The following is a 9,350-nucleotide window of genomic DNA, read 5'->3' on the forward strand; positions in this document are numbered from 1 at the left end:
CTACTACACCACACTGCTCTTCGGCACACAGCTATCTGCATTTTGGGACTCTCATTAGAGGGAACAGGGCTCTGTGGAGCTTGTCACGATGGGCTCCTAAAGTGCAAAAAGTACCACTCCTCCACTTATTATGGGATGCACTCCTCCAACTTGTTTCCGGCGAGAGTAAAAACAAAACTCCTAAGGGTTTGTCAGAATAGTGTTTATATGGCTTGAAGCAAGCTTTTAGACGAACGACGAGCTGCTTGTGTTGGCTCTTCCTTCTGGGGTGATTTGTGCTAAATGCTACTGCTCTTAATTTTTTTACTGTTACTTTTTAAAAAAAACAAACACGCCACTTTTTTGCAAGCCGCCCAGAGGACACGGTCGATGGCGGTTAATAAATGCCTAAAGTAAAATAAAGCAAGCAGCAGCTGCTGCGGCAACCCGCTTCCCGCACGTCCCCCCCCCCGCACTCTCCTCCTCCTCCTCCTCGCCGGCCAGGCCAAGCCAGGCCCCCTTCCGAAAGGCCCGCCTCCCCCTTGTCCTCCGCCACCGCCTCCCTCGCCGGCTTGTCCCCTCTGGCCCCGGCCGCGTCTCTGTGCAGCAGCCCCGCCATGGCAGCGGCACTGGCGGCCTTGCGAGCGCTGCGGCGGGTTGGGCCTGGCACGGCTTCTGCCACCGCCGCCGCCGCTGCTCCTTGTGCAGCCGGCTTGGCCAGGCCCCGTCGCGCCTTAGTCGGCTGCTCCCAGGCCGCCTGGGCCAATAGCAGCAGCAGCAGCCAGGCCGCCCCGGCTCGGAGGCTCAGCACCAGCCCCGCGTTGCTGCTCGCCGGTGAGTCGCGGCGGGGAGGAGAGGAAGCGAGAGGGATGAATGGGCGCCGTGGGGTCACGGGGCGGAGAAGTGGGCGGCGGAGGGTGCAGTGCAAGGGGCCCGATCCGGAGGCAAGGTCTCCTGCGCAAGGAAGCCCTTTGCAATGAATGGGAGCTGCGGAGGAGCTTCAGTCGCTCTCGTTGGGTGGAGGGAGGGGGTGCTGCTGCTACTGCTTTGCAACCCAAGCCTGCGCGTGCCTTTCTCAGAAGGAAGCCCCTAAGAATCGAGAGGCGGCTTACTCCCAAGTAAGCGTGCCTAAGAGTGCAGCTGGGCAGCCCAAACTTGTGCGGGTTTACCTCACTTGAGTTCAAAGAGGCTTATTCCCCCAGCAGCCGGTCATAAATTTGCAGCTTGTTTGCTGCTACACACCATGCATTTAAAGCACATCCCCTGTCCCCAATGAATCCTGGGAACTGCAGTTTGAGCAGAGCTACAATTCCCAGCACCCTTAACAAACTACAGTTCCTGAAGTTCTTTTTTTGGGGGGTAGAGGGATATGAGTTAAATGTGTAAGTAAAGGTAAAGGGACCCCTGACCATTAGGTCCAGTGTGACCGACTCTGGGGTTGCAGCGCTCATCTCGCTTTATTGGCCGAGGGAGCCAGCGTACAGCTTCCGGGTCATGTGGCCAGAATGACTAAGCCGCTTCTGGCGAACCAGAGCAGTGCACGGAAACGCCGTTTACCTTCCCACCAGAGTGGTACCTATTTATCTACTTGCACTTTGACATGCTTTCAAACTGCTAGGTGGGCAGGAGCAGGGACCGAGCAACGGGAGCTCACCCCGTTGTGCGGATTCGAACCGCTGACTTTCTGATCACCAGCTCTGATCCTAGGCTCTGTGGTTTAACCCACAGCGCCATCCACGTCCCTCAATTAAATGTGTACAGAGCCTCAAAAACTGCAGTCCTAAACACACCTGGGTGTGAGCCCCAATGAGTTCAATAGGACTTACTTTTGAGTAGACAAAGTTAGGATGGAGCTTTTCAGTACTGCAATCCTGAGCACATTTATTTGGAGTAAGCACTGCTGAACACAGTGGGACTCATTTCTGAGTAACATGCCTAGGATTTAATTGTGCAAAACTTATTGGGATATTTAACCTATCGAGGCAGGAGGGAAGGGATTGCTTTGGTTGACCTAGCTATGGGTGTTCAAACTTAAAATCTGTCTTGTGTGCAGTACAGAGTTTGTGCTGTTATTGGCTCATAGGCTGACTTTATGCAGTCTTTACCCTGCATTTTTGCAGGATTCGAATCATGCTTCCTGCATGCCCAAGACCTAATCAAAGAATAGAGGTCAGGGTTGCATTCCTTCATTACCCCATAAATGTTAATAAACATCCATGGAAGCACTGTGGTCCATACAGGGTTAATTTTATTGCAGCATTTGCTTAGTTTGCCATTCATATCCAGTGACACACCCACTCTGATTGGATCTGACTCTTTGGACTGGGTCTTGTGTTGCTGTGCGGCATAGTAATTTATTGCATTGCTTGTCATTCCCTATGCACCCTCATTTTTTCTCAAATTAAATTCTGCAAGATGGGAATGGAGGGTTTTTTTGTTTTTGTTTTGCAGCAGGCATATGGAATTAGGGTCATGAGATTTTACACCACAGTACTGTTAATGTAACCTCAGGCCCAGGTGGCTGAATGTGACCCTCTGTGCCTCTATGTATGGCCTTCAGGACTCTTTCCAGGCTACACCCCTTCCCTAGGCCGCATCCCACGCCCCGCACCAGCCCTGCTCTGTACTATTACCTGCTTGTAATGTGTCCTTGAACTCTGATAATTCCTATTGCTTGCCTGCACGGAGCAGGGGTGTTTATGTGGAAACCTCTGGTGGCTGGAATGTAGCCTACTGTACAAAGGTAAGAGTTGCATCCATTGCCCACATCACTTTTGCTTTTGTACCCAATTGGAAGGTTGCCCACAAAGCAGTGCAGCCCTTGGGCCAAAATAGGCCCTGCCATCCCTGTATTGTTTAAGGTGCTGCAAGGCTTCATTCACTTGAATGGTAGATTGTGCTGCAGAACGTCTTTCAAGTGGTGTGTGCATATTGGTGGGACCACTAAGATGCACTTGCTCATGGTGGAGAAAAAAGGGGAGAAAGATTTAGGGAGAGGGTCCCGGGAGGGGAGGCACAGCTTTATTTTCACGCAAGATTGGGCAAAGGACTCTGTGCGAGTGGTGTGAGATTTCAAGGGTACTAGGCGTGCTTGCTTGCCCAGGGTCTGTGTTTCCTTTGGGGCAATGAGGTGCAGAAGAGACTGTGGCATCTTGATCATATATGGTTTATTTGCACGTATTTACAACCAGAGTCTAGATAGAGGAAGTTCCCAGCATTACACTCTTGCTTCTCTCATAGGGGCAGGAGCAGATTGCCTGTTCCTCTCACGGCTGCCATGTTGGATCCAAAAACTGCCAGCAAACATTCGACTTGGCCTCTACTTTCCTGCTTGCCAAACTGCAAGCCCACCACAGTTGTGCCCTCCCTTCTGAAACTGGGCTTTTGTCTCTGCTAACTCTCTCTCACCTCAGGAGGGGATTTTCCCATTTGTTTTCCTGCCCAGAGAGTCTCTGTGAATAGCCTCTTTGATCAACCATTTCTTTGTGGTCTTCTAAAGGTCCATCTCTCCAGGCAATTACTTCATCAGGAAAGCAGCCTGGCTTTTTTAACAGGCTAAATTCAATGTTTGGCCCCCCAGATTTAGAAAGGGGGTCCAGAATTAGAAGGGGAGTCCAGGCATCCCACAGATTTATAGCACTGTGGGCTATTTTATGATATTTGACTGTGGTGTGTTGACTGGAATCCCAGCTTTTCTCGCTGGTTTTAATTAACTGCAGGGAAGTGCAAACATAATTCATAGATGGACAATATCCAAAGGAGCTTCATTTCTAAGGGGTGAAGCAAATAAGGAGAAACAATTTGCCACATGCTATTTCAGTACATTTGATTTACCACATATTATTTCTGCAGTGGTGATTTTTATTATTGTTCACGACTAACACACCAGAAGTCCTAAGGAGTGAAGCTCCTTTGGATAATGAAATTGATGCACAGCTTGGATTTGGGAGTGGTATTTTTTTTGTTCTTGAAATAGGAAAGCAGGCTATCTTTTTCTAATTCCTGCTTGCAAACTTGGAACTAGGAAATCAAGTGCTTTTTTATGCTGATACTTTTTAAGGTAAAACATTGAGGCAAAAAATGTGTTTAGAGAAAGCAAGGTGTGTTGAAATGTTCTTTTTGCTTCATTCAGCCCGTCGATTCACAGACAAGCATGAATGGATAACAGTTGAAAACAGTATTGGAACCGTAGGAATCAGCAACTTTGCACAGGTACTGCTTCTCTCTCTCTCTCTCTCTCTCTCTCTCTCTCTCTCTCTCTCTCTCTCAGCTTTGTGTTGCAAAATTGACATCTATCAGCCTTTTCTGTTGGCCTTGGTCTTTGGCTCCTTTATTGCCTATTCTGCATGTAGAGCCAAATTGTAGACTTGGAACTCCAACATTATTGGCCACTTTAAACCATCCTCTCCTCCCTTCAGCAGTTTGGCTCTGTATCTTACACTTAGGACTCAATGGGAACCTTGGCTCAAAGCTTTTTGTTTGTTTAATTGTTGATAATACTTTTTAATGCGTTTATGGGGCTGAATACGTCCTTGTAACTGGGGTTGGAAAATCCCCAGGTGCTTGGTTAGTTCCCTATGCACCTAAATATTTCAATAGGGTCTATGATTTTGCAGACAGAACAACAACAAAATGGCTGTGTGTGTGCTGGAGCCTAAGAAATAGAAATGTTTATTGCCCTGCTTATATATTTATTGCCTCATTTGCAGTGGTGGTGGTGATGGATAGCACCTGAACCTTTGCTCTCTGCATAGGAACCATGTAATTTCTTAAATGAGATTGGGACTGCAAGTGTCATTTGCTCTGCATCCAGCTTGGCTGGTTGCAACTTGCGTAAGACCCAGAGCAGAGCTTTCTCATGGCATCCTTGAAAAGTTCCTCCATTCCTCATCTGTAAAAATAAAGAGCAGCTGTTTGAAAAGGCTTTCCTCCATGCCGAAAAGCACATGGCCAAATTTTATTGTGTCAAAAAAACATGTACAGAAATGCATATACTAGGGCAAAGCGTGCATAATTAGATGTGTTGTATGGGTGAAAATAGCATAGAAAATGCATCATATTAGGGAATATTGCTTTGCAAAAACATGTAGATTAGACAAAATAGTATACAGAAATTAGGAGGAATTTGTGCTAAAGTGCTGATTAATTTTCATGAGGACTTTTTTAAAAATTGCAAACTGATATAAAAATGTGGAGTGTTAAATTTCAGAAAAACTGAGAGAAAATTGATGGATTCTCCCATACTTAACCAGCAGACAGACGGCCACATAGGCAGATCCTTGCCCTATGCCTACCTTTGCCAATTTTGTGCCCTCCAGCTGTTTTGGACTATACCTGTGGTTGGGGCTCTTGGGAGTCGTAGCTGGAGGGCAACCGGTTGGCAGGTGTTGCCCTATGCTATGCCAAAGCCAGAGATACTGTAACCAGTAAAGTTATAGCCATGTTTAACCCATCCACAGATCTTGTGGTATTTCATTGCTCTTGCTTATCTAAACCTGGATATGCCTGGTGCACAACCTATTATTTATTTGTTTTCAATAATAATAATAATAATAATAATAATAATAATAATAATAACATCAATAAAATAATACAACATTCTAAAGTAATTTCATTATAAAATTAATTCAAATCAAATTAATGGCAACCATTGGGCTGGAATTCACAGCATAACAAGGAAGCTAGCAACAGGTTAAATAAAATCAGTCTCTAGCTCTTTATAAAACATTTAAAAGTCAGTAGATGCTGGTTGGCTTAAACAAAAATTCTTACAGTAAAGGCCTGTCTGAACAGTGCAGTTTTCAGAAGATATCTGAAAGAAGGGACGGTTCTTGCTGAACCTCCACAGGTGGGCAGTTCCACAAAGCAGGTGGGGGAGACCTGACCCTCAGGGTCTCTTCCCACTCTACAATTCTATGATCAGAGGGTCTCAGGGATGAAGGCGGACTACAAGGGATCAGGCGGTCCCTAAGGTACCTTGGGCCCAAGTTGTGTAAGGGCTTTATGAATTAACACAAGATTCTTGGAGCAGGCCCAGTGGCAAAATCAGCAACCAGTGTTGCTCTCCTTGTTGCATTACAAGAGGGAGGATGGAGCGATTGCTGCAATACAATGCACACACAAAGGTAGTGTGGGAAAGGGGGCCTGGGCCTTCCCTAACAACAGCTGTAAGTGGCTGGATGGTAGTAACATGGGTCTTTGTGTGTCTCAGGTGCTCCTAAGCTGGTGTGGCTGAGAGACTCCACAGCTGCTTCTCTCTTCATTCATCACCCTCCAGTTTGACTTTGCTGTGTATGAGAAGCCAGTTATATTATCCTTGATAAATCAGTCATGTTTATGACTTGTTTGTGATACAGTTCATTTGCCAGACTAAAGCGTATTCAGAGACAGGTGTGGGAAGCTTTGCAGCCCATGTTTGATATGGTTTTGGGGAACTGCAATAGGAATAGTGCCACCAGCTTCTGGGGTGTGTGGATTATAATGCTGTGCATTTGTTCCTTTCTTAAATTCTTGCCAGGGGGAAGGCGGGGGGTGGGATTCCAACTTTTTGATAGCTTTCTCAGTTAACAATTCTTGCTGATGTCTGAATGTTTTTGTTTCAGGAAGCACTAGGAGACGTTGTTTATTGTAGTCTTCCAGAAATTGGAACAAAGCTGAACAAACAGGGTAAGCGATTTTCTTTACTTTTTGGCACTTTTAACACATTGCAACATTGTCAGAAAGCAATGCATTTTGATTTAAATGGTAGCGGCTTTCTTGGATTAGAACCCCAAAGGCTAATTTAGGTATTTTTCAACAGCTTGAGCATACCAAGTTTTTTGTGTGTGTGTGTGTGTGTGTGTGTGTGTGTGTGTGTGTGTGTGTGTGTGTTTATGGACTTTGAATAGAAGGCTCCTTCTGTTTCCCCACCTCCAATGTTACGGCACAAGCAACTTTTAAAAGATCGTAACTTTGGAAAGTTGGTCATGTGGAATTGGGGTGGGGTGGGTGGGGTCCTGTTGTTGGAAATTGCATCTTTGGACTTGCTTACGCAAGCAGATCTAATTGTGCACCCACTGAGATCTAAGCCTTCTCCTTTCATAGCCTCCACTCTTGTAAAGAGGGAGAGGAAACTTGGTTTTTCCTCTCTAATGTTGTGTACACATTATACCAGCTTTAAAACAAAGTAGTGTTGTTTCTTTCCTGCTGCATTTCAAACCACATTTGCACATCATTGCACATATCGGTACAGTTGGATGTGTTGCCAGGTGGCCTGCTGTCTGTCTGCACTAATGGATGGAGAGGGGATGTGGATGTTTTCTTATTGCTTATGTTTTTCTAATCGGATCAAAGCTGGCCTGGGGAAAAACACATCAAAATGCAATCTTTCTCAAGAAACTACAGGATCGTAGCTAACGCTATGTGTACACGGCTTCACATAGAGAGTGCTCTGGATGCAGAGTAAAGGTGTACACCACCTAGGCTGAAATTGAGCTTGGATTTACCTGAATTCCTAATCTTTCAACACTGGAGTTTCCTGCCTTTAGAAAATTCTTGTCGCAGTGCAAAGTAGCTCTCAACTTCCTCGAAGCCCAGTTAATTCAGTTTCTAAATTAAGTGCTTTGCTCTCTTCAATTCTGTATTTCAGATGAGTTTGGTGCTTTGGAAAGTGTGAAGGCTGCTAGTGAACTCTATTCCCCACTCACAGGAGAAGTAACGGAAATCAACACTGCCCTTGCTGATAATCCAGGACTTGTCAACAAATCTTGCTACCAAGATGGTAAGGGAGGCATCTTAACTTTGCAAAAGTGTTTCCGCCATCATTGAGTTGGAAGGATAACAGTGGAACTCGTTTAGTATTGTCTTGTGCTTGCGGCAGTGAGGTTTATTTGAAAGCATTTTTATCCCATTCATCAGCTGAAAATGCTCACAAAGCATTTTATAAATATCAGTGATAAGGTAGTCCCTACTCTCAGGCTGATGGAAAAGGGACATGGAGGGAGGAGGAGCAAACTCAGCACTGTTTCTTAGGTCCAGAGTTCTTTTAATGACCATTCTGAGTTATCAGCCAAGAGTTGCTGATATTTCAGCAGAGAGGCCCTGCAGTTCCATCTCCTTTTCTCCTATAGCCACGAATGGAATGGCTTATATATGTATTCTCATCTTCAGCTAGTGAAAAGTTACCTGTTTCCTTTGAGACTTTTATGCTTGTCGACATGAATGGAAATTGCTGTGGTCAGGAGCCAGCATTTTACTAGAGCTCCAGGGAGTTGTGTGTGCTGCTGCTGCTGCTGCTGCTGCTTCTAATTGAGTTGCTTTTATGCTCATAGGTTGGCTTATCAAGATGACTGTGGATAACCCTTCAGAATTTGATGAACTCATGAGTGAAGATGCATATGAAAAATACATAAAATCTATTGAGGAGTGATCCAAAGGTTAACAGTAAACCAATGCAGACCATTTTCTTCACTGTAGATTGTCCTAAATTAGTGGTGTACAGAAGGTTCAACTCTGAGCAGCTTATCCAGGAAATTTTCAAGGAAAATATGCTGCCTTTGATTCAAATTGTGCTGATCCATGCCCACAAGTGACTGCAAGTCAAAACATTTTCATTTGGGGTGGCATGTCTATCTTCACTTCTAGTACATGTATTGTTTTTTAGTCGAATAAATGTAATTATAGGATGTCAAGAGTTTGAAGTTCATAATTACATCTGGAGTAGAATAACCTTTGTTCCTAAAATAAACCTAAGCATTGATAAAGTAGAACTGTAACAGCCTTAATTTCACAGCACAAACTGTGCTTCTCAGCTCCACGGGTTTTATTCCCTCCCCAAGACAGCAGTCTGCTTTCAATCACGTTTTGTAATATTAAGGCTGCATTGCTGCCTTCAGAATTAGTGAAGGTTCCAGGTGACTAGAGCAGAACCAGATTTCACCTTTTTAAGTGAAACTGTGGAGGTGTGGCCATCCTCTGCAGATAAGGCTCCCTGCTTTGCCTTGGAACAGATAACAGAAGTTAATAAAAAATCCTGACTTTACCAAGTGTGTTTGCTGTTCTTTTTGTGTGTGTTCTACAGTAGCCTCTCTGGGGTTAATATTTAAATGATGAGCTTTCAGGTGGCATTTTGGAATGTGCAGGATCAATCTGCAGTGTAGTGCATTTGACTGATTGGAGTGTCTGCCCTACAAATTCTAAGCAGTGTTTTGAAACTGTCAAATGAGCTGGGTTAGGTTATCTGGGGAACTGAAAATGTCAGTGTGCAGCCTGTGGTGGAGTTAAATGGCAGTCAAAGATAAGTCTAATAATCCGTAGTACAGTGGTACCTCAGGTTAAATACTTAATTCGTTCCGGAGGTCCGTACTTAACCTGAAACTGTTCTTAACCTGAAG

The 9,350-nt window shown here is 45.0% G+C and overlaps 1 protein-coding gene across 1 annotated transcript; it reads left to right on the plus strand.

The window, feature by feature from the left end:
- Nucleotides 1-581: 581 nt before the first annotated feature.
- GCSH (glycine cleavage system protein H) lies at nt 582-8,998 on the plus strand. The gene is made up of 5 exons (XM_081202730.1): nt 582-813; nt 4,112-4,191; nt 6,582-6,645; nt 7,607-7,738; nt 8,289-8,998. The coding sequence occupies exons 1-5, from the start codon at nt 597-599 to the stop codon at nt 8,384-8,386; spliced, it is 591 nt and encodes a 196-aa protein (XP_081058856.1). The 5' UTR covers nt 582-596; the 3' UTR covers nt 8,387-8,998.
- The last annotated feature ends 352 nt before the right edge of the window (nt 8,999-9,350 follow it).

The sequence above is a fragment of the Podarcis bocagei genome (assembly GCF_964188305.1).
Source record: "Podarcis bocagei genome assembly, chromosome: 7".
In the NCBI taxonomy this organism is placed as follows: Eukaryota; Metazoa; Chordata; class Lepidosauria; order Squamata; family Lacertidae; genus Podarcis; species Podarcis bocagei.